General features: G+C 44.3%; 1 protein-coding gene across 1 annotated transcript; it reads right to left on the reverse strand.

The window, feature by feature from the left end:
* Window positions 1–81: 81 nt before the first annotated feature.
* LOC119884622 (trinucleotide repeat-containing gene 6B protein-like) lies at window positions 82–23806 on the reverse strand. The gene is made up of 21 exons (XM_038695007.1): window positions 23477–23806; window positions 22025–22112; window positions 21623–21644; window positions 20866–21294; window positions 17626–20490; window positions 17142–17294; window positions 16810–17000; window positions 16569–16631; window positions 16213–16368; window positions 12931–13068; window positions 12224–12433; window positions 11884–11994; window positions 9802–10012; window positions 6179–6304; window positions 5819–5986; window positions 4801–4947; window positions 3931–4023; window positions 3466–3681; window positions 3078–3148; window positions 2169–2308; window positions 82–2077 (listed from the first exon to the last, which is right to left on the reverse strand). Exons 2-21 carry the CDS (start codon window positions 22079–22081, stop codon window positions 1504–1506), a joined length of 6141 nt encoding a protein of 2046 aa, XP_038550935.1. The 5' UTR covers window positions 22082–22112; window positions 23477–23806; the 3' UTR covers window positions 82–1503.
* Between the last annotated feature and the right edge of the window lie 110 nt (window positions 23807–23916).

The following is a 23916-nucleotide window of genomic DNA, read 5'->3' on the forward strand; positions in this document are numbered from 1 at the left end:
AAACAGAAGACAACATAAAAAATCTCTTCAGCATCCAGAATCATTGAATTCACACACAAAAAAAATGACCACAAGGACACATTTAGAAGCCAATACTTTCATCTTTATTAATCTTGTTCTCATTTGTTTAAATAAATTTTTCCTTTGTAAAATCTCTTAACGAAAACACTGAACAGGAGTGTTAAAGCCTGTCTTAATTTAAAACGAATACACAACAACAGAACATTAAAAATGCACGGTAACTCTTACTCTGCATCTGTAAACAACCCGTCCCACCCCTCCCACCCACTCACTCCACACAGTTTGATAAGATTTGGCATGTCCATTTTCTCAACGCATATGCCTTCAGCTCTTTGTGTCAATAAAATGTTCTTTTTTATTATTGCAGGTCGGACAATAAAAAAGACAATTCTGCTAAAAAAAAAACAAACAAACAACTTCAAATGAAAGAAAAAAAAGCATTAGTGCCAATATTTCTTAACACACAGTCAGCAGTATACTGAATGCACTCAAAACATTTTTGTATAGACCTTCTGTATAGTAAGCAGCCTTGCCCACATTATGACAGGCAGTAACATGCACACGCACACACACACACACTATCCTCACATTCACACACACGCACAACAACTGTGGTGGTTTAATCCACTTACTTGGTCTCAGTCTCACTCATACTCATGTCCATATAGTGTCTATGATACTGCACACAGTATCGACACGTGGAAAAATGCAACATAGCCTCAAACTGCCAGCAATTTAACATTTATCACTGCAACAGTAACAAACATGTTCAAGAGAGAATAACAGAGAAAGAGTGCGTGAGATACAACAGTAGGAGGTCAGCATTTTGAAAACAGAACAATGACATTTTTCAATATTTTCACTGTTCAAAAATTAAAACCATACATACAAACTGAAAAAACAAAACAAAAACTTAACATACACAGTAAGATACAGTTCTGTTTTCAATCAGAGCTGTTTGCATGGGTTTGGATTCGGTCTCCGCTTTTAAGGGGACATGAATACAAACTGCACTTTAACCTCACATCATGTAGTAGTTTTAAGTTCTCTTATACGATGAAGGTAATGCTGTTTACAGTGCCCATCTGTCTGAAGGCTTGTCTGTATTTGGTGTGTGCGCATGTGTATGTAAATCTGTTGAAAAGTCCACTATTTACTAAGCACATTGCAATCCAGTCAAGTCTCAGACCAAATGACTTTTCATTCTTTTTCAGGTTTCAAGTCTAAGCAGTTGAAATCTTCATCTGTGGGAAAAAAGGCTGTATACACATCTAACAGTCCCTGCATTTGTTTATATAATAGCTTAAGTCTGGCCACGAGAATGTGTGTAAGCATGTCTCACATTTCTGCTTGATGTGTGTGCACATTAATATGCATACCATGTAAATGTGTTTGTGTGTGTGCTATAGTAAGTACATTTGTATCCCAGTGTATGCTGTATCAGTGTGTCCAAACCTACACTTACAAATTGGAGGTGGCTCATCAGATGGAATCAGATCCTCCCCCCAGCAGGTCACCAGGCAACAATGCGGCAGGGCTGTCCATTTGGTGCCTTTCCTCCATTTGTGGTGCCCCCCACAGGCTGCTGCTGGGGTATCCCGCAGTCATGCCCCCCCAGAGCCCAGCCCTCCCAGACTCTACTCCCCCAACACCCCCTCCCTCCCCTGCCCCGTTGGTGCTCCACTGGGAAAATATCCCCAGCCCGGGTCCTTGGGCTGAAGACGTTTCTGAAGAACTGCCTGTACCATCGAGACTCTGCCAGGCAGAGCCAGAAGACCTTGCACTACCTAGAACCGCTGCCCCACTTTCTCCTCCTCCGCCACCATTTCCGTTTCCACCTGAAGTTGTGCCTGCTGCTGCCCGCTCATTCCCTGGGGAGCTACCTCCACTGCTGGCCACAGTTGTGCCTGTTCCAGATGAACCCTGCGTCCCACCGGCCGATGCCCCTCCTGAGCTGACCCCCTCTGCCCCTCCAGCCTGGGAATGTGCAAAATAGCGAGCAACTTCTTCCTCACTCACAAACTCTGCCAGAATTGTGGTGTTGCCCAGAACACACCTGACAGGGAGTTACAAGACAAAGGCTCTTTAGATCAACAGGAACACAGTCAATGTTTGTGTGAGTTATTTTAAGTTACAGGTTAACCTACATGTGCAGTGCACCCTGGGCCTTGGCTGCTTCCTGCCGGCTGCTGTAGCGAATCAGAGCACTGCCCTGGGTGAGGCCGAGGTGGAAGGTCAGCAGGGGACCATGCTGCATGCAGATAGTCCTCAGAGTGGAGCCATCAATCTGCAGGGAGAGAAGAAGAAAGGTTAAGTGTAAAAGACTGTGTGTTATGTAACATAGCTGCAGTTAATTGTCTGCAATCTTGAGTCACCAATAATAGGGACAGAGAAGGTTCAGGGAATCTACATGGTTATGTGTATGAATAACTATTTATTAATAAGTAATGTCGTGAGACTATACACTGTGGCATTGTCATTCTGTAATTATGTCGCAATTTGAGTAAGATACAAGCACTGAGTAAGGCCAAAATGATTGTTGAAAAACTATTATAGTATAATAAAAATTTGTCTAGACATAATTAAACATTTCCAATCCTATGCTCATCCCTGAGCAGTGTCATATGAGTGTCATTTGTGCAAACCCTAATTGATTAAATGGCTCATCCAACTTCACAATCCAATTACATCTGGGTCACGCATCATTCAGTCTAATTTGCATAAGACACGCTAAAGGGGAATACACATGAATGAGCACAGCGATTAATGCTTTCAAATTTAAACCCTGACCAATCTATCTGGGCAGATGTATTACTTTATAGCCATGATAAATTATGCTGCAAGAAGAATTTAACTCTACACTGCTTGCACAACATGCTCCTGTTATGTTCTCTTCACCCTTCTGCACTCTCTCAGTTTATAAACAAACAGGTGACACTGTTAATATTCACTTTTTCTACAAACTCCCTGATAATTGTCCATTTTGTTTATAATTTTACTTTTTAAGAGTTTCCATCTCCCTCAACCTGATCCTCCCCCTTTTTCCCAGTCTTTACCTGAGGGGTCAGGTTACTCAGCAGCAACCAGCAGCTTCCTCTGGAGGCAACACCATCGCTCCAAGCTGAACCTATTAAAAACAAAAAACAAAAAAAACCCAGAAAGATAAAAATAGAAACAGAGAGAAGAGATGACAGAATAGACGACAAATAAAATTAGAAGGGATGTCATAGTTGATGACAAATACAAAGATTATGCTGAAGATTTCCTTATTTACATAAAGACAACTTTTACGCAATGTTTTATGATACTGTACTGTAGACCTGAGTGACAGTATCTCTGTAAAAAAGCCACAATAAGATCTTCCTCTATATGGTATACAGTTGAATTATAGGTTGACAAATGGTTTTGACATTTAAACACAAGTATTTTCCCTGTAAACAGCACCTGGCCCAAATCTTGACTCTTGATTCATCCCGCCCCCTCCCCAGCTCCGGGCCAACCGTGGGCCTCCGCTTCCCCATGGGGAGGGCGAGGCCTGCTTCTGATTAGTTAAGCCAGGAGGAGGGCGTGGCAGCTGTGAGCTGTTGCGATTGGTCTTCCACAACTTGTTTTGTCCGATGGGCTCTGGGGGCCAACTGGGCTTGTACTCAGAGTACTTTCCTGTAGAGGAAATAGGAATGTGGGGAAAATGAGTTTTGACAAACAGACCTCAGAAACACACAGCTAGCTCCTTTGCCGTCTTTGTAGAAAAGGCATAACTTTACACCAGTAAAATACACTGCAAACACATTATAGTAACAGAAACAAATACATTGAACAGAAAAATTTATTAATAAGATGGAGATTCAGAAATGTATACGCAAAAAGAAGTAAAGACTATATCAAAATTTAACAAACCAAAACATATACCTGTACTGTGTGCATTGCTGAGGGGGCTGTCTGAGGCACTATAGGGCCAGGCACCAGGTGAAGGCAGCGAGGTGTTGAGGGAGGGGTTTGGCCCTATGAAACATTAAAAGGTTACCTGAAAGCAACACATCCTGTGATAAACAAGATAAGGCAACCATAACCAAGCTGGACTGCAGACAGCCTGTGAGGAACACTGTTTGTTAAACCATCGCCCTTAGACTTTCTATCAATAAATGGCACTGGAGCATGTTTTCAAGTTCTTCCAAAACTTATTTTACATGATTTAGAAAAGAAAAAAAACGTTGACAATGCTACACACCTCACTTTGTGCATGTGTGTTAAACATGGAGCCATCAGTCAGAGTAAAACAAATTTTTTCTAAACAAAGCAAAAAGAAAACAATATGCTATTAAAAAGTTCAGCCTTATTTCTCCCTGTGTTAAATCAGTTGATGATGATGGCCACCACACTGGATAGTAGTAATAATTAAGACAACAGTGTCTCATTAGTCACCATTAAAATGTCCACCATGTTATGAGTGATAACGGTTAATGATTTATTGCTCAGCCGAAATCCTCAAAAGGAAATAGCTTTCAAAGTAACATGCTCTATTAACAACCTTAAGCCACAATAGATTAGATAGTAATATCTATAGATGGTAATATTTAAAAAAATATATATTTCATTCAGTCTCTCAGCTTCATACTCTTTCCAGTCAAAAATTACTAATGCCATTACAATAGTAAGCCCCTGTAATCGATTCTTTGCTTTTATTTGGGGCCAAATTATTCTTGTGATTTTTGAGTGCTTGACCAATTCTAATACCAACAACTATGCTCATCAAAATATTTGACACATTCAATCATATACCTATGTTGTCTCGCAGTAACTGGTGGTCAGAGTCATTGAGGCTTGGGGGTCCTGGGGAGCCAAGAACACTACCAGGGGTCATGTAGGGGTCAGAATCTGGGTCTCCACTACTCTGGATTCCCTTCCAGGGCACACCAGGCTGGAACTCTGCCATCAGAGAAAACAAAATTAATTAACTGAAATGATAGGCTATATTCTCATTGTTACTTTTCATTGTCAAACACCAAAAGAATGCAAAAATAGCTGTGTTGTTGTGGATTTGTTTATTGGATTTGGGATGGAGTACCTAAAAGTTGCCCACACATGATCAGCAGTAAAACCTCTCTGTGCTGGCTGTGCCATTATTTTCCTATGAGAAGAGCTGTGGCAACCAATGGTAGAAGCAATTCTCTTGGCGTTGCACACTACTCGAAGCTGCCACCGAGTACTAGGCTAAAAGTTCATATTATTTCAACTTTGACCTCAGTTTGACCTGCTGACTTTTCAAAGTGCAACCAATGAGATTACAGCTGTACATAGACAAAACAGCACATGCAAGCAGAAGAGATAGACATTGATGGAAGAAAAACTCATACTGTTTCAGACGATGATCTCAACCCGGAAAAGTAATGCACGGGGAAATGTTAGTCAGTGGGGGATACCAGGTTTGTGAATAGGCATATAATTTACAAACTTATGTAAGTCCAATATTGGCTTTACATAAAAGTTATTGGTGTATACCTGCGCTGCACTTTGCCTCTGCAAGTGTCTGCACTGTGCTCTGCGCGAAGAGCACATTTCTTATCATCTGAAGGCAACTTAAGGCTCCTCTTATCTTTAACATAACATTTGTACATAGTGAATGGCTATAAAAGTAGGAGCAAATTAATGGGATTAGCTTTAGGTTAGGTACTTAAATGAAAACAGCACATTTCTGAGATATGGAAGTATTCAGTCAGTATGCATGCAAAAACGCTGACACCTGTCCACTGTTTTCTACTGACTACTCTGTCTCTGTAGCAGAAAAAGACACGCTCACCTGGAGGCCAGCTGGATGTGGCAGGTTTGTGCCCCATTTTACTCCCAGGGGTCCGGTGCCAGTTGTCTGCAGAGCCTTGGTGGGGAATCCCCAAACCATCACCGCCAAGCATTTCATACTGGGAGTAAGGGGATCCTCCTCTCACTTTTATAGCACTGGGTAAAGGGCCTTGGGAACAGCACACAAAAGAGAAATAAAGTCAAACAGATTTATATGAATATGTTCCAAATCACTTTGATTTGCAGTGTTCATTTAGATACATTGTGAATGAAGGCGATTACCAATGCAATTAACAGCCATCCTAAAGTTTGAATTTTGCCTGTGCAAAAAAATCATGTTACGAGCCATCTGTTAACCTACCATTCTTGTGAAGTGTTGTGTCAGGGGGAGATGGAGCTGGGGAGTGTCCCTCCATCATCCATTTGAAGCGGGACTGCTGTCCTCCTGTGTCCTTCATCCCTCCCATCATGGGACTGAGCTCCAGTCCTGACAGGTTACCACCATTACATTTACTCATTTGGCAGACACTTTTATCCAAAGCGACTTACATTTGAGGAACAACATACAAGCATCAACAGAGCATCAACTACAGATCTACAACTGACAATACATACTAGTAAGAGCAGCAATAAATACTAGTATTTATCACAGTACATATCACATCAATGGGGTAGATACCTAGGGAAGGAAGTAAGAGTTAACAAAAAGTGCAATCAATACAAGATCATTGTAGGGGATAGAAGAAGAAGAGCACAGGAAATGCATGTTAGAGGTTAGGAGTTAGAGGTGTTATAAGAGGAAGTGTTCTCGGAAGAGATGAGTTTTCAAGAGCTTCTTGAGGTTAGAGAGGGACGCCCCTGCTCTGATGGCGTGTGGTAGCTCGTTCCACCATCGTGGTGTCACAGATGAGAATAGCCGGGACTGGGATTGCTTTGTGTGAAGGGATGGCAGAGCCAGGCGGCATTCGTTGGAGGAGCGTAGCGGCCGAGAAGGAACGTAAGTTTGTATTATGGAGTTTAGGTAGATGGGTGCAGACCCAGTAATCACTCTGTATGCAAGCATTAGTGACTTGAATTTGATTCTGGACGCCACGGGGAGCCAGTGGAGGTCACTGAGTAATAGAGTGACATGGTTCCTTTTAGGCTGATCAAAAACCAGACGCGCTGCTGCATTCTGAACCATTTGTAAGGGTTTCACCGCACAAGCTGGGAGACCTGCTAGGAGGGCATTGCAATAGTCGATGCGAGAGATAATCATGGCCTGTACCAGAAGCTGGGTGGCGTACTGAGTGAGGTAGGGCCTGATTTTCCTTATGTTGTATAGAGCAAAGCGGCATGACCGAGAGACAGTAGCAACATGGTCTGAAAAGGACAGCTGGTCATCAGTCATGACACCCAAGTTTCTCACCACCTTGGCTGGAGTGAAGGATGAGGAGTCTTGTTTGATGTTATGGTGGATAGATTGCTTGGCTGGAATGACCAAGAGTTCAGTCTCAGAGAGGTTTAGTTGAAGGTGGCAAGCCTTCATCCATGCAGATATGTCCGAGAGACAGTCCGTGATCCGCGCCGAGACAGTGGGATTGCCTGGTGGGAAGGATAGGTAGAGTTGCGTGTCGTCTGCGTAGCAGTGGTAAGAGAAGCCGTGCAAGCGAATGATCGGCCCCAGTGAGGTGGTGTAAATTGAGAAGGGGCCCAAGCACTGAGCCTTGGGGCACCCCTGTGGAGAGGCAGTGGGAGGAGGATAATTGTCCTTGCCACAAAACATTGTAGGAACACCCAGAGAGGTAGGATTTGAACCACAGGAGTGCTTTACTCTAGATGCCCATCGCTGAGAGAGCGGATCGCAGGATCCTATGGATGACTGTGTCAAAGGCAGCTGATAGGTCAAGCAGGATAAGAACAGAGGATTGGGCTGCAGCTTTAGCTGACCTTAGGGCTTCTGTTACAGACAGAAGAGCCGTTTCAGTAGAGTGGGCACTCTTAAAACCAGACTGGTATGGATCTAGGAGGTCATTCCCTGAGAGGAATTCTGAGACCTGTTTGAATACTGCCCGTTCAATAGCTTTGGCAAGAAATGGTAGAAGAGACACTGGTTGATAGTTCTCAACTTGAGATGGGTTGAGTGAGGGCTTTTTGAGAAAGGGTGTAACCCGGGCCCTTTTGAAAGTGGTCGGGAAGGTTCCTGAAGCCAGAGATGTATTCATCACATGAGTGATTGTCAGGGCCACGGTAGGAGAAATGGCTTGGAGGAGATTCGTAGAAAATCAGGTCCAGTGGGCATGTAGTTGGACGGCTACGGGTCAAGAGTTCTGATACTTCGCTCTCTGTAAGAGGAGTAAATGAGGAGAGTGAAGAACCCCGGCCCTTGGAGGGCAGAGAAAAAGATGTAGTAGGACTGCTACAATGGTTGAGTTTTGAATGTTTCAGAGAATTGGCTAGTTGTAGCCTCCACTTTGCCTGTGAAGAAGGCAGCAAAGTTATCAGCAGACAAGTTTGTGGGTGGTGGTGGTGGTGGAGGAGGATTTAGTAGCGCTTTAAAAGTGGAAAATAATTTCCTTGAGTCAGTGGCACTGCTTATTTTGTCATAGAACACAGTTTTGGCAGCACTAGTGCTTGTTGAGAAGGAGGATAGGAGCAATTGGTAGCCCTTAAGGTCGGTGGGGTCTTTGGTTTTTCGCCATTTTCTTTCGGTCGCTCTGAGATCAGTATGGAGCCCACGGATGGTATCAGTTAGCCACGGGTGGGGCTGGTTTGGGCGAGCAGGCTTGGAGGATAGAGGACACAGGCTATCCAGGCACGAGCTTAGTGTAGAGCACAGAGATTGTGTGGCATCATTGACCTCAAGTGAGGAAAATGTGTTGAGGGAAGGTAGAGCGGAAGCTACCACTGAGGCAAAGTGAGTGGGAGACAGGTTGGGGCGGTGTAAAACCAATGGTGTTGGAAGAATGGGCTTTTCCTGTAGGCATACCGTGAACTGAATAAAATAGTGGTCAGACACATGTAGAGGTGTGACTGTTAGGCACTCTGTGGCACAGTTTCGGACAAGAACGAGGTCAAGCGCCTTGCCAGCTTTGTGGGTCGGGGGGCTGAGAACCCGTGTTAGATCAAAGGACTGAATCAGAGACAGGAAGTCTGCTGAGTTTGAATTGTCTAAGTGAATGTTCATGTCACCGAGGACAAGTAGGGGACAGTCATGCTCTGGGATTGAAGACAGCAGTGTGTCTAGCTCCTCCAAAAAGCTACCCATTTGTCCTGGTGGACGGTATATGACAATCACAGAGACCTTTACCGGAGCGGACACAAAGACAGCATGGTATTCGAAGGAGGCATATTGATTCGGGGGTAGCAGCTGTGTGAATTTCCATTTGTTGGAAATTAAGACCAGGGGCAAGCCCTAACGAGCGGAAAAATACAAACATTCATGGGCACATTATATTATACTAATGTTCAGTTAAACATAGCCTTTAGCTGGTAAGTGTATTTTTTCCCCAAAGTTTGCGTTCAGTATCACTGAGATTGCACAAGTACTAAAGGCTAGGGACTGTTAAAAATGGAGGACCATTGTTATAGCAACAATGTCTACAAAGGAAATGTGTCCTTGTTTACACAAATTATATCTATATCCATCTATCTATATCTGGATGATTCTTATTGGCTCACCGAGACAGACTAGCAACAATATACTGAGACTCTTAATATTGCCGATGGGCGGGGCAGTAGGCCTTTACCAGGGTTCCTACTTTACTACTTTTCCCATACTGTATAGTAACCCTGTATTACTCTAGGGCACATTTCATACAGTCAGTCTCTGTTGATTTGCAGACTTCATGAACACCAAGAACAGATTCTACAGTGCTATTTTAGCATCTAAACAAACACCAATAAAAGTAAACATAAAACTTTAAAACGTATACCTTAACAGCTGACTGCATCACATCTAACCAAGGGATTCTAACCCACACACATTTTGCCTGTTGGACTTACCCGAGTACATCCCTTGCGTTTTGGCATGAAGGTCTGATAAGGCCCCCCCCATTCCAGGATGTGGAAGGGAGTCTACCATGGGCTGTTTGGATAGGCCTCCTCCCAGGTGAGAGGGGGACAGTTTGGAACTCCCTCCTCCTGCTGCTGCACCTCCAACTCCACCCTGCTGATGCTGTCTCTGCTGCTGCAGAATAGCCATAATCCTTGCCAGCTGAGAAGGACAAGAGTCAGGAAAATAAATCATTATCAGAATAATTCACAATTTGTATCTGTGAATTACCCCCCATTTACCAACATTTAGAGTCTAACAAGTTGTAGTTTACTTGAGTGACGGGTAAATTGCAGTCACATTAGAGAAGTACCAGAGGGGTTAAATAATCAGATCATAACGTCTTAATATGGTGTGTGTAGATCTCAACTAAATAAACGTATTAATGCAAGTTAAAAAAACAACAACAAAGAGTTCTGACTTCTTTCAATTTAGTATTGTCAGTAATAATAATAATAATAATCTTTATTTGTAGAGCACTTTTCAAAAACAAGTTACAAAGTGCTTTAACAAGTGTAAAGACAATAATACCCAAGAGACAATAATACAAAAACAATACAAGATAAAAGCATGAAAACATTGAAAAGACTAAAATACAGATAAATATAAAATTAGTAAAATACAATAAAATAAAAGGGATAAAATAAAGTCAAATAAGATCGGGAAAGGCTCTCCTATAAAAGTATGTTTTAAGAAGGGACTTAAAAGAGTTCACTGACTCAGCCGACCTGATTTCCTCGGGCAGGCTGTTCCAGAGCCTCGGGGCCCTGACAGCAAACGCTCTGTCCCCTTTAGTTTTCAGTCGAGACTCTGGAACAGACAACAGACCTCTGACCGAGGATCTCAAGGTACGTGCTGGTGTGTATGGGACTAAAAGGTCTGAAATATAACAAGGCGAGAGGCCATGAAGAGCTTTAAAAGTGATCAATAGAATTTTAAAGTCAGTTCTAAAACATACTGGGAGCCAGTGTAATGAAGCTAAAATAGGAGTAATGTGGTCATATTTCTTTGTTCTGGTTAAAAGCCTGGCAGCTGAGTTCTGGACAGTCTGGAGTCGATCAACAGATTTTTGGGTTAAACAGGTGAAAAGGCTGTTGCAATAATCCAGGTGTGATGAGATGAAGGCGTGTAAAATGGTCTCGATGTCCTTAAAAGTTAACATAGATCGAATTTTTGCTATATTTCTAAGTTGATAAAAACATGATTGAACAAGCTTTGTGGTGTACTGCTCGAAGTTTAAATTACTATCAAACCAGACACCAAGGTTCTTTGCCACAGACTTAATGTGATTTACTAGGGACCTGCCATCTGCTGGGACCCGATGACCAGGATTTCTGTTTTGTCTGAGTTCAGCTGGAGGAAATTATTTGATGTCCATTTTTTAACTTCACAAAGGCAGTTGTTAAGTGAACTCAGCATTCCAGGGTCTGTGGATCTGACGGGCAAGTATATTTGTGTGTCATCAGCATAAATATGAAAAGAAATGCCATGTTTATGGATAATATGTCCAAGGGGAAGCAGATACAAGGAAAACAAAATGGGTCCTAAGACCGACCCCTGAGGCACACCATATTTTAACTGGACAGAACGAGGAGACATAGTTGTTTACAGACACGCAAAACTTCCTATTTGACAGGTAGGATGAAAAACCATTCTAGGGCAATACCAGAGATCCCCACCCAGTGTCTCAGTCTGTCTAACATGATGTTGTGATCAATGGTGTCAAAAGCAGCGCTAAGGTCCAGGAGTACCAGGACTGAGCACATGCCTTCATCAGCAGACATTAAAAGGTCATTGGTGACTTTAAGCAGGGCAGTCTCAGTGCTGTGGTACTTCCTAAAACCAGACTGAAACTTTTCAAATATTTTGTTATTTTCCAGTACAGTGAGCAGCTGTTTGGACACAATTCTTTCTAGAATCTTTGCAATAAAACAGTAGTGTGACAGAGTGTTTTTGCTGCACAGAAATACAATAATAATGGTTGAAGTGCTGAGGACATTGCATGGTATGATATAGAAAATGATCATGCTCACTTGCTGTGGGTCTGGCTGCTGTCTCAGAGGCTGAGGCTGAGGGAACTTCCTCTGGTTCTGGAGAAGCTGCTGCTGCTGTTGCTGCTGCTGTTGTAGCAGGAGTTGACAAGCCTGTGGGATGGTGTGCAGAAATGGTCAGAGAATGAAGATAAATAAGGAATACATAGGCTAGTCCTCATATTTAGACACTGTTTACGGTATTATGGGGGTGGGTTTCTTACAATTCACCATATATTTAAAGATATTCCAATACAGACAACTGTTTAAAAACAGATAATGAAATATTTATTTCACCATGAAATCAATTTATCAATCAACAATCCAACATTTAATCACGTACCAGATGGAACTGCTGCATGTGTGGGTAAATGTTGCTGAGCATTGCTAGCTGCTGTGGGGAAATCTGAGGAGAGAACACTCCTCCACCAACACCACCAACCCCTCCGACACTTCCAACGCCACTGACGCCTCCTACGCCACCTACTCCTCCAACCACTCCACCCACACTGCCACCAGGAGAGGGCATCTGCTTCAGCATAGGACCCGGCACCTGCATGTCACAGGAATTTCTTTATATATGGCTGTTAATACAGACACTTGATGGAGTAATATGAGAAACAAAGACACTCCTTTCATCAAGCTCTGTTCATTCCAAATGTATAAATGACTAAACAAATTTTTAAATTTAAATTCACAGTTAACAATTTCAAAGGTTCTTGCACATCACCTCTTAAAAGCTACCCTCTAGCCTAAGAGCCACTGCTGTATTATTTATTGCCAGACCACAAGACAATCAGGCAATGAATAATTACGCTCAACAACTAGCAGGGCCCATACACATTTTGTTAATCACTATGTTTACCGCATATCACTTTGCACCCAAGTATTTACGACCAGCATTATGGGCATTATTTAGTTAGTACTTAAAATCACAGAACCAACCAAAACCTGTTTGTGTCAACATTGTCAGGACTCAGGAGTCACTAAGTCTCTCCTAAATATAAAATCCATGGTAACATACAATATAAGAGACAGAAGATAACAAACCTGAGCAGACAGGAACTGATGAGGCACTTGAGCACGTAACCCTTGGGAGGGGTTCATTGGATGCATGCCTGGCTGGTGCATCCCTCGAGGCTGAGGCATTCCTCCGCCACTGCCAACAAACGCTCCATGGCCCCCCATCTGGAGTACAATGAAAACCATACAATAACAGGGTATATACACAGGAATCCAGAAGTGATATTCAGTACCTTTTAAGATCTTTTTCAAGACCTTTTCAACATAATTTAAGACTGCTGCGCCACTTTGAGCTGTAACCGGTTAAGTCAGCCTCACACCTTTAAAAGGGGAATTGTGGAGTTTTTAATAGGAATTTAAACATATTTATAACATTTTATTGCCTATACGTGACCAGGTTGTAACCTCACCTAAAAATTGAGGCATTCACCACCTTTCTCAGTTGCCTATAACAGCCTGTTTAGGCCTACTGTTTTCTATGTGGAGGACTTGTCGGATTTCCTGCGAAAATCCATTGTCCTACACAGGCTGTGATGTTTATGTGCGCAACATTACTGCAAAACATGTGAAACAGTGTGATTTTGTGTTTTAGTTGGTTCAAACTAGATAACGTTAGCTTGCCTGCAAACGCCGACCAGCTGATAACTACCTGACATAGTTGTAACTTATTTTCAGTCACAAATATGTAAAGCGTATGCTGTTGGTTGCAATCTGAAACCTTACTACTAGAAGCCACTAAAAACCACACAGCCCACCTTTAACTTACATTTACTATAAATAGATTTTGAGACTTTAAAAGTAAACTCTTTTTGTGATAACTCGACCATTGTATCAATACAACATATTTCAAAAAGGCCAGAAGGGAACAAAGTTGGAGAATAAACTGAGTGATTGATAACGTTGGTAGTGTAGGCAGTGTAGCACAGACACTTGCGATCAACAGCTGCTGTCTGCATCCTAAAGCTGATTTGTGTAAACTTTAGTAAAACAGATGAAAATACATTGCTCAAAAAAATAAAGGGAACACTTAAACAACACAATGTAACTCCAAGTCAATCACACTCCTCTGAAATCAAACTGTCCACTTAGGAAGCAACACTGATTGACAATCAATTTCACATGCTGTTGTGCAAATGGAATAGACAACAGGCGGAAATTATAGGCAATTAGCAAGACACCCCCAATAAAGGAGTGGTTCTGCAGGTGGTGACCACAGACCACTTCTCAGTTCCTATGCTTCCTGGCTGATGTGTTGGTCACTTTTGAATGCTGGCGGTGCTTTCACTCTAGTGGTAGCATGAGACGGAGTCTACAACCCACACAAGTGGCTCAGGTAGTGCAGCTCATCCAGGATGGCACATCAATGCGAGCTGTGGCAAGAAGGTTTGCTGTGTCTGTCAGCGTAGTGTCCAGAGCATGGAGGCGCTACCAGGAGACAGGCCAGTACATCAGGAGACGTGGAGGAGGCTGTAGGAGGGCAACAACCCAGCAGCAGGACCGCTACCCCCGCCTTTGTGCAAGGAGGAGCAGGAGGAGCACTGCCAGAGCCCCTGCAAAATGACCTCCAGCAGGCCACAAATGTGCATGTGTCTGCTCACAACAAAAACAGACTTCATGAGGGTGGTATGAGGGCCCGACAGACGTGACAGAGTCTGGAGACGCCGTGGAGAACGTTCTGCTGCCTGCAACATCCTCCAGCATGACCGGTTTGGCGGTGGGTCAGTAATGGTGTAGGGCGGCATTTCTTTGGGGGGCCGCACAGCCCTCCATGTGCTCGCCAGAGGTAGCCTGACTGCCATTAGGTACCGAGATGAGATCCTCAGACCCCTCGTGAAACCATATGCTGGTGCGGTTGGCCCTGGGTTCCTCCTAATGCAAGACAATGCTAGACCTCATGTGGCTGGAGTGTGTCAGCAGTTCCTGCAAGAGGAAGGCATTGATGCTATGGACTGGCCCGCTCGTTCCCCAGACCTGAATCCAATAGAGCACATCTGGGACATCATGTCTCGCTCCATGCACCACAGACTGTCCAGGAGTTGGCTGATGCTTTAGTCCAGGTCTGGGAGGAGATCCCTCAGGAGACCATCCGCCACCTCATCAGGAGCATGCCCAGGCGTTGTAGGGAGGTCATACAGGCACGTGGAGGCCACACACACTACTGAGCCTCATTTTGACTTGTTTTAAGGACATTACATCAAAGTTGGATCGGCCTGGATTTTGAGTGTGACTCCAAATCGATACCACTATTTATACTTTACTATTATTTAGTGATGGTTATTTGGTAAGACCAGACCCAACATGCCAACATGAGGTAATGTTAGGCCTGCACGGTGTGAGGAAAATATTCAATGTGCGATAACGTTATATATTGAGATGACATATCACTTGCGATAAATAAACATACATTGAAGTGTACATATTAACTGCCTGGTTGTTTTTAATTTAATATTTTAAATACAGCTAAATGTTGTTTCTAGAGCAGCAACATTAATGCTTACAACAGCAAAGTAACTCAATAACTTTATCTGACATCACAAGTAGTGAGAGACGTTTAGAAAGAACAACATCAGTCTGTATCAGTCCTTCTTCTCTCGCTGGCTGCAGTTAACGTTACCAGGTAGAAGGAGGAGCGGCTGGTTTGTCTCAGCCAGCAGCTGAGTTTTTAAGACTACAGACCAGTCTGTACTCCAGACAGACAGCTTTTTATTTAGCTTGTTTTTGACATTTAGCTAATGTCAAGCTAGCGTTAGCTGTGCTTGTATAAAATACACAGAATGAGATACTGAGGACAGAGATGATTAAAATTAACCGATTCTACATGTTTAACATTACCTTACAAACAGGAGTATTGATAAAGTATTGTCTTTTTATTTGCGAAGGTTTTATCGCACGTACTACATCAACTAACGTTCCAGTAGTTTGGAGCTAACTTAACCCTCACTGTATTCCTCCGCGACGGCGCTGCCTCTCACTCTGCTGCCGCCGCTGTGTGTGTATGTAGGAGATGACAGCAGGCAGAGAATGCACCCTGATGATTTTCTTATCCATTGCGTTTCAAATTAATTTAGATTTGACACTCGAGATTTAACGTTACATCATAGGACCTGCAAGTCTTGATAGCAGTATCGATAAGCTCGAACCTTATTGATTTTTGGGTTTTGAGAAATTTTGGAACCGTCTCGATCCCCATCCCTACTTATGTCCTCAAGTTACTGCAGCTGATATTGTTGATATAAATGTTGAAATACTACAAAATGCCAGCTCTGTCAAGTAACTTAATGCTAGTTAGCCCAATAAACAGACTCACACCTTTTCACCGTAAGGCCCCATGTCAACAGAACCCATGTCTTTGGAACTAGGCATGCGGTATCCTCCACCTCTTCCTCCCCTCCGCATCTCTCCATTATAGTCAGTCATTCCTCTCTTGTCTCCTTCCATCTTTTTGTCAACACTTGGGTCATCACCCTAACAAAAAAACACAGTAATTTAGAAACCTTGTTAATGGGACAGTAACAAAAGCCTCACTGATTATCCATCCTTCACAATTTGATTAACATATTTTTGATTGAGTATCTTTAGAAAAAAACAGCAATCTCTAACACATTACAACTGCTGTTCCCAATAGCTAGAAAAGGCGATTATTTTTTAGTGGATTAACATCTTACCAGAAGACCCATGTTTGAAAACTGGCGTGACACTGGGTTCATCCAGCTGTCACCTCCTCCACTCTTTAAGAAAGAAATTCAACCATTACTCTCAGTGAAAAAAAGGGAGCGAAGTAGTGCTAACTATTGTAAATATTGAGGAAAGTTACTTAATAAAAGGAGAACTGTTTTGTCTTAATACAGAGAACCAAGAGAGGCTACATTAACTTGTTGATGTGTCCTTCAAACTCCTTTTCCCTACCTTGATGTTGCCTCTCTTTCCTCCATGAGTTTGACCCCAGCCTCCAGAGTTGAACGAGGAGCTGCTTCCCTGGGAGCCAGTGCTGTTCCAGACCCCTCCGCCACCATCATCTTCCTCGTCCCAGCTGGGGTTACGGGAGGCTGCGACAGAACTCTCTCCCTTACCAGCCCAGCTTTCCATGGACTTGGTGACTGCAACGAAATCAAACCAGATGGTTATTATAATATTGGCATAATTTCCTTATAATTCATCTGTTTGAACCTTGTGGTTTGAACCCCATTCAAACAGAGATGCGTACTGTTGCTGGTATTGAGCCTAACGTCTATTCTTACCAGGTTTGCCAGGGTTGGGTGAAGGGTTTCCCCAGCCAGTAGTTTTGCCAGGTTCATCTGAATCACCCCAACCTGTTGCTGCCTCAGACACCTGACCCCAAGCAGCCGTACCATTATCCACAGATTGTGCACCTCCCCCCCACATATCTGGACCTGGAGATTGATGAAATTGAACACTACCCTTTAGAATATGACAAAGAGAAATAATAAGTTGTATAATTCTGATGACAAAAGTCGTTAAAGTCAAAGAGGTGTCAATGAGGTTGACCATATAAAATATTGTGGTCTCCTGCGGCAGCTGTTCCTGATATTTGGAAACAAGGACGGAAAAAACTAATTGCGACATTGCTACCATTCATTTAAACTACTAAAGTACAGAAATATTGCAATACTTTAAGAACACTTCAAATGCTGATGCAAATACTGATACTCAATCCACTTTTCCAAATGCATAGTTATTTTTAATGGTACAGCTTCTGCTTACCAACTGCAGCATTGCCAGGATTTGTGTCTCTGCTGTGCTGCATCCCCTGCTGCCTTCTAGGTGGTTGTTGCTGCATGGGGGGTGGTGGTGGTGGGGCCTGCTGACCATGGCTTTGGCCGGGCGTAGCACTGTTTTTGTCCCATAAATTCACATTCTTGCTGCTGTAGCGATTTGGGTCTCCCCAGGCTGAAGTGCCATCATCGATTTCCATTTTGCGACTGATGGACTGAGGGGAGGGTTCTTCCCAGCCACTGGACTCCAGGGAGTCACCCCCACCCCCAGATATTTGGGGGATCGGGCCGGAGGTCCAGCCCGAACTTTGGTTCTGATTCTTAGAAGGTGGACCTCCACCTCCAATGCTGGAACGGCTATTCCACCCTCCTTGCGTGAGACCTCCTTGGTGCTGCTGGCCCTGTGATTGGTGCTGCTGTTGATTTGGGGCTTTCATTGGTGCCACTTGGCTGTTTGGTATCTGTGCTGTTGTGTGGGGCTTAGCACTCCCCCAGTCCTGGTGAGATTTGCCTCCACCCCCATCTCCCCATCCTCCTCGCGGACATCCCCCTTCGTCCAAATTACCCCAGGAAGATCCCTCATCAGATTTGTTTCCACCTCTGCTTCGCCCATCTCCACACCCACCTCCAGGTGTAGAGTCTCTCTGTCCCCAGTCTCCTCCCCCACCACACTGTCCTCTCCAACTCCCTGCCTCCCCTCTTTCAGTCCCCTTCCACCCACCTGTCCCTTTATCCTCTGGAGCATCTGCCCACCCACTACCCTGTTCTCCAAAGTCTCTCCACTTCCCTCCTCCACCTCTGCGATCCCCCCATTGTTGTTCTTCAGTCCCCCATCCTTTGCCCTTGTTTTCATGTGGGGGATCACCCCAGCCTCCAGCTGCCTTCCCCTGGTTGCCCTCCATATTTTCTTCTGGCGTTCCTGGCTTCCTTGTAGTGCTACCGGGCATGTGATGACCACAGGGTGACCGTGTAGCACCACCATCCCAGCCATCCCTCACTGTAGCAGGGCCAGAGTTCAGGCTAGTCGTATGACTGCCAGCCGAGGGATCATTAATTACTGAACTGGTGTTAGACGGGTACCCAGGACCGCGAGTAGTGGTAGTGTTCACGGTTGCTGATGAGAATGCAGATGAAGATGAAGAACTTTTTTCATTTCTGTTTCCTGCTCTTGTTGTGGTGTCCAGGTCCCAGGCCACATTCTGTCGAATCTGGGTCTGTCCCCAGCCAGTATTACACAGAACCCTGGGGTCCAGGTCAGATCGATTGAGCATGCTGAGTAAGGCCACTTCAGCATTGGAGGTCTGTTGGGGAGAGTGTTGTACAGAAGAGGCTGGCTCTTGCTTTTGTCCGCTATCACTCCCTCCTCCACCACTTCCTGCTATGGATCCTCCTCCGCTAGAAGATGAGGGTCCTCCACCTCCAGTGCCTCCACCCTGCCCTTCTCCTCCACCCCACTCCCCAACTGCCACGTCCCCACTTTCCATCCCTTTCTGATTGTCCCAAGCTTTTGTCATAGTTGCAAACTTTGGTGAGGCAGAGTCCTGCAAAACACTGACACCAACACCTACACTGCCTTCACTACTGCTGCTGTTGCTGCTCCCATCGCCTCCTCGTCCACCTCCTATTGCTAAGTTTCTCGAACTTACACCTCCCACTGTAACACCCCACTCTGCTTCTGAACTGCCTCCATCCCACGCTCCCTGAGATACCACTGGGGTATTTGAGCCACCATCACTTCCCGTGCCCCACCCTGCCTTGTCACCCTGGCTACCAAAGCCCCACACATTACCTTCCTCCCCCTGAGCTCCAGTCCCTCCTGCACCCCATCCATCTGCCTGTGAGGCACCTGCACTGTGGTCAGAGGACACTGGAGGCATGGATCTCCAAGAAGACGAGGCAGCAGAGGAGGAAGACGAAGAGCCAGAAAGATTGCCACTCCCTTCTCCTTCAACACTAGCAACCCCACAGTCCCTCTCATCGCCACCTTCTTGATTTGGTCCACATGCTCCCCCGCTTGAACCCAACTCTGGCCCTTGGTTTCCTAAGTGCTGCTGCTGTTCTCCACTCCTGGCTCCCACAGCTGTCTCAGTGTGCTGCTGATGGAGACCAGTTTGATTCACAGATGAAAGAGTGTGAGTGGTGATGAGGGTGGTGCTGGCAGAGAACGAGGAAGCTGAAGTAATGGACGGGTGTAGTGGAAGGCCGTCGCTAGCCGAAGTTGATGTCCCACCCTGCACCAGGGCAGGCCAGGCAGAGGGGTTCACGTTGGGGTTGAAATTGGCACCAGGGACACTACTGCTGCCACTCACAGGGCTCTCCTGAGGCCCGGGAAGAAGTTGGGAGACTTTGGAATTGTAAAATGCTGCTGATCCTAGCCCTGCCTCCACCTGAGAGGAGGTGGAAGAGCCCCACACGCCACCACTTGACTGAACACATTCATTAAGCGAGGAAGAGGAGGAAAGAGGAGAAGAACGAGGTGAGGAAGGATTGTCCATGTTCCCTGCTCCTCCTCTTCCTCCTCCTCCTACTGCTCCTCCCTTCTGCTGGATGTTTTTCTCACTCCATGAGGCACTACTGTTGTTGTTGTTACCGGGGCAATCTTGCTCCTGCACCCCTCCTCCAGCCCCGTCAGAACTCAATTTGGCCCCACCTAGGATGCTAGGCCAATCACCCAGGTCAGTCCCATCCACAATCACCTTCCCGCAGCCCTGAGAAGAGGACGGACTGCCAGAGCCTGCCCCCCATGTGGAATTTGCATAAGTTGAAGTAGTAGTAGAAGACGACAGAGCAGCGACACATAATGAGGATGAGTTGGAGTTGGGGGGTGAAGCAGAGGATGAACCCAGGTTGGAATCTAGGTGGACAGAATTGAGACCATTCATTTAATTGACAATTTAAGAATTAAAAATACTAACTAATGCCTTGCTGAACGTATTAATTGGTCGTCCCATTACTACAGATTACTAGTCATCAGTACAGTGAATGGGTATCATTCATGTCATAATACAACTTCACAAATACAATTTTAATGATTTTTATATTATTATGTTAACTGATGGATTGTTCGCTGATGTAAAATTGATAAACCATAAAGGTGCACAGTTGTGCTTATAAATAAAAGCTAAATCCTGGATAGTCACCAGTAGAAGATCACTACTGGTGACATGTGGTACTCAGTGGACTACATATCAAACTTGATCATCTTTTTTGTTCTGAGACATCAACCCACCTGTGCCTCCAGCTGTGTTTGCATTGGGGTTATCTGCACCCTGTGAGGAAGGAGATGGGGTGGCTACCCAGCCACTACCTCCCGCACCCCCTTCCCCTCCTCCACCCCCCAGCAGCATGGAGGACAGCGGTGGCTGGCCCCTCTTCAGTAGCACTTTATGGTCCTGCTGGCAGCGAAATCTTGGTGGAACCTCTCTGGACATGTATCGCTGCTGTTGGGAGGTCTGGCTGCCAGAGGGGGAGGAGGAGGGCTGTCCGTTGGCCACAGCAATCCGCTGCTTTGCATTGTTCCCGCCACCAGGAGGAACTTGTGCAGAAACCCCGGCTGCACCAGGACTGGGGGATGAGGGGGCAACAGGGCCAGGGCTGGGGGACACTGAGCCTGGGGTGGCGAGCGGCTGGGAACAGGAGGGCTTGGCTGAATCTGGCACTGAAATACACATATAAATTTAATGAGGGTTGTTAATCACTGGTAGACTTTAATATGATCAAGGGAGAAAGACAGTGTGGGTATGTTGTTTGGCTGCGCGTGACTTAAGGTTTGTCTAGTGTCTAAACTGTGAGCATTCATGTGCATTAACCTATGCATTAATTCACTTGGCCCTCACAATAGATTAAAGTTAATATAAGAACATGGTATTGCTGATAACAGCATATTCAACAACAAGACATTGAAGTCATAACACTGACATTAACATATGGGACAGTGACTAATAAAAGGAAGAGGAGTGTGATGACAAAAAGTAAAGAAAATGTACCTTTGATTTTCTGTTCTGGCACCTAAAATAGAAAGTATAAGTAAGTTAATTATAAAGCAGAAGAGGTTTTTTTCAAAGAACCACAAAAATGTTGTTTTGCTTTCAATACCTACATATGTCCATGTAGACAATGTAAAAATATACTAGCAATGCACTGTTCAAGCGAAAATAAAAAAATGTGATACTGGATATTAATTTTACAATTTCTAAACATGACAAAATCATTCACAGATTATTAGTTACCTAATAAAAAAATTTAAATTGCTAATTAATTTTGAGATGTTTCAGTTCCAATTCCACAAAATCTGTAAGTATTAATGTTATGGAAGCAGGAATATCACACAAATTCTCTGCATAATATGCAGGCAAAGTCAGCAATGAATATTAAGTGACACTTCTTACCTTCTGAGAAATTTCCCTTTTCTTTTTATCTTCTTTCTTTTTTTTCTTGTCTTCCATGAACTATTGTTCCCTTTCCTGATTCTCCTGTCTGTGAAAAGAAATGTTCACATTCAATTATTTGTGTTACACCTCAAGCCATACAAAGTTATTTAATGCTCACAAAAACATAATAATTTACACCCATTTCACACACACAAAGTTAAACTGTGACACAAAATTATTAAATTGCATTTCATCAGTTCCCTGCCAAGTATTCTCCTACACAGTCAATGTTGTAAGGACTGTAATGTTAACCAGGGGCAGACAGCTTGACAACAGCTCTTGGTAGCCTAGCTTCTCGTTGCATAATTCATTAACCAGTTTCTGGAAAACATTGCTGGAAAAGTCAAGTTTGTTTGCATTATAGTAGACACTGTGATGGCAGCATGATCCACAGGATACTATCTTTTATGAGAGTAAATGAAGGGATCTGTCAGCTGTTAGGAACGACAAATTCTCGTTGGCCTCACACGACCCAAAGTAAAACTATGCAATATGCCAATACACAACTCATACCATAGTCACGTGAGCCCCATTTTGGGGAAAGCAAAACAGGGGCTGGAGGAAACCGGTTATATGTGGTAAAGTAAAGAGATCTCACATACCAGAGAGCTGCACCGTTAAATACGACTGGTCCCACTGTTTCTGTTACCTAAGCTGCACATAATTAGCACGTCACACAGCGCTAATGTCAGCTAATTGGGCAACTTATGGCTTTAACCCTTCACAGTATTCTATTATAAATGTACCATCTGACATTACCTTAATCAAGCAGTTTATTTAGTGTATGAGAACCCCTACAAGGCAGATGTCTGCAGCAAACAACCTGGAGTTCGTGTAAATATCAGGCCAGTAAGAAATAACTTAGCTGTGCAGCTACTAGGGACCACTAGAAAAGCTTCACTCGGATGAGCAGCTAGCTAATGCTAGTCGACTTACAAGCACCTGGTGAGCACTAACGTTACGCCGTGACCGGAGCAGCTGGGGGCTCGCGGCGGTCGGCTGTCCGAGAGCAAAGTGCCTCTGTAGCTCCGCGCGACGACATTAACCTCCACGCAGTTAACTGCAGACAACAGGCACGTCATATCAGCCAACGACGTGTCCCTTATTTAACCGTGTATTCCATTTACAAAATATACTTTTAATTCTTATTTTTTCAGTGGACACAAATACACTACGAAACAAGTCAGTGAACCACTGCGAGCGAGCTGGTTCAGCAGTACTAAAGGTCGACAGGGCCAAATAAAACGACGAACTTCACTGACGTTTCTTCACCATTGCAACGCAAAACAAAACTGAGAAACCCAAATGTTGTTGGCTGTGTAAAGGCGCAAATAACTAACGTAGGTAACCACCACATACATTATGAAACCACCAAACCGCATGATGTTGGTGTTGAATAACGTTACTCACCTCGGGAATCACATAGGACATAAAGTGCTTCTGTGCAAAAATTCTTGCAGACCTACCGCTAGCAGGCTAGCACGGTAGCTAGCCTAGCGAGCTAGTTCTTCGAGGCTTTCAAGGCTAAATTGAATAAGAAATGACATCACCGAAAGGCGAAATGTTAATCGTAGAAAAAATTGAGAAAAGGCGAATATCCTTTTTGAGCGGCTGTAGTTCTCAAGCTGTAAACAAAACATGCATAACCCCTTGATGACTGTCAGACGCTGTATTATCGGTTAGTTTACTATCGGCCATTTTGCTTCTGTATGGTGGTTCAGCCAGCATATGATATCACCAGGCTGGTTGTTGATCAGAGAGGGGAGGAGGAGCAGCGCGAGTACTGACACAGTCCACCAGAGGGCGTCTTATCACTGGAAATATGACGTCACACACGCGGGGTGTAAACC

The sequence above is a fragment of the Micropterus salmoides genome, unplaced genomic scaffold (assembly GCF_014851395.1).
Source record: "Micropterus salmoides isolate LMB-PRFRI ecotype aquatic unplaced genomic scaffold, ASM1485139v1 Ms_hic_scaffold_10, whole genome shotgun sequence".
Lineage (NCBI taxonomy): Eukaryota > Metazoa > Chordata > Actinopteri > Centrarchiformes > Centrarchidae > Micropterus > Micropterus salmoides.

Excerpts from the sequence above, each read along its gene's own strand:
- LOC119884622 (XM_038695007.1), bottom strand. The coding sequence starts at position 22,081 with ATGGAAGACAAGAAAAAAAAGAAAGAAGATAAAAAGAAAAGGGAAATT. Across the intron at positions 21,645-22,024 it reads AAAGGGAAATTTCTCAGAAG|GTGCCAGAACAGAAAATCAA; the intron begins GTAAGAAGTGTC and ends TTTCTATTTTAG. Across the intron at positions 3,682-3,930 it reads CAGCAATGCACACAGTACAG|GAAAGTACTCTGAGTACAAG; the intron begins GTATATGTTTTG and ends TTTCCTCTACAG.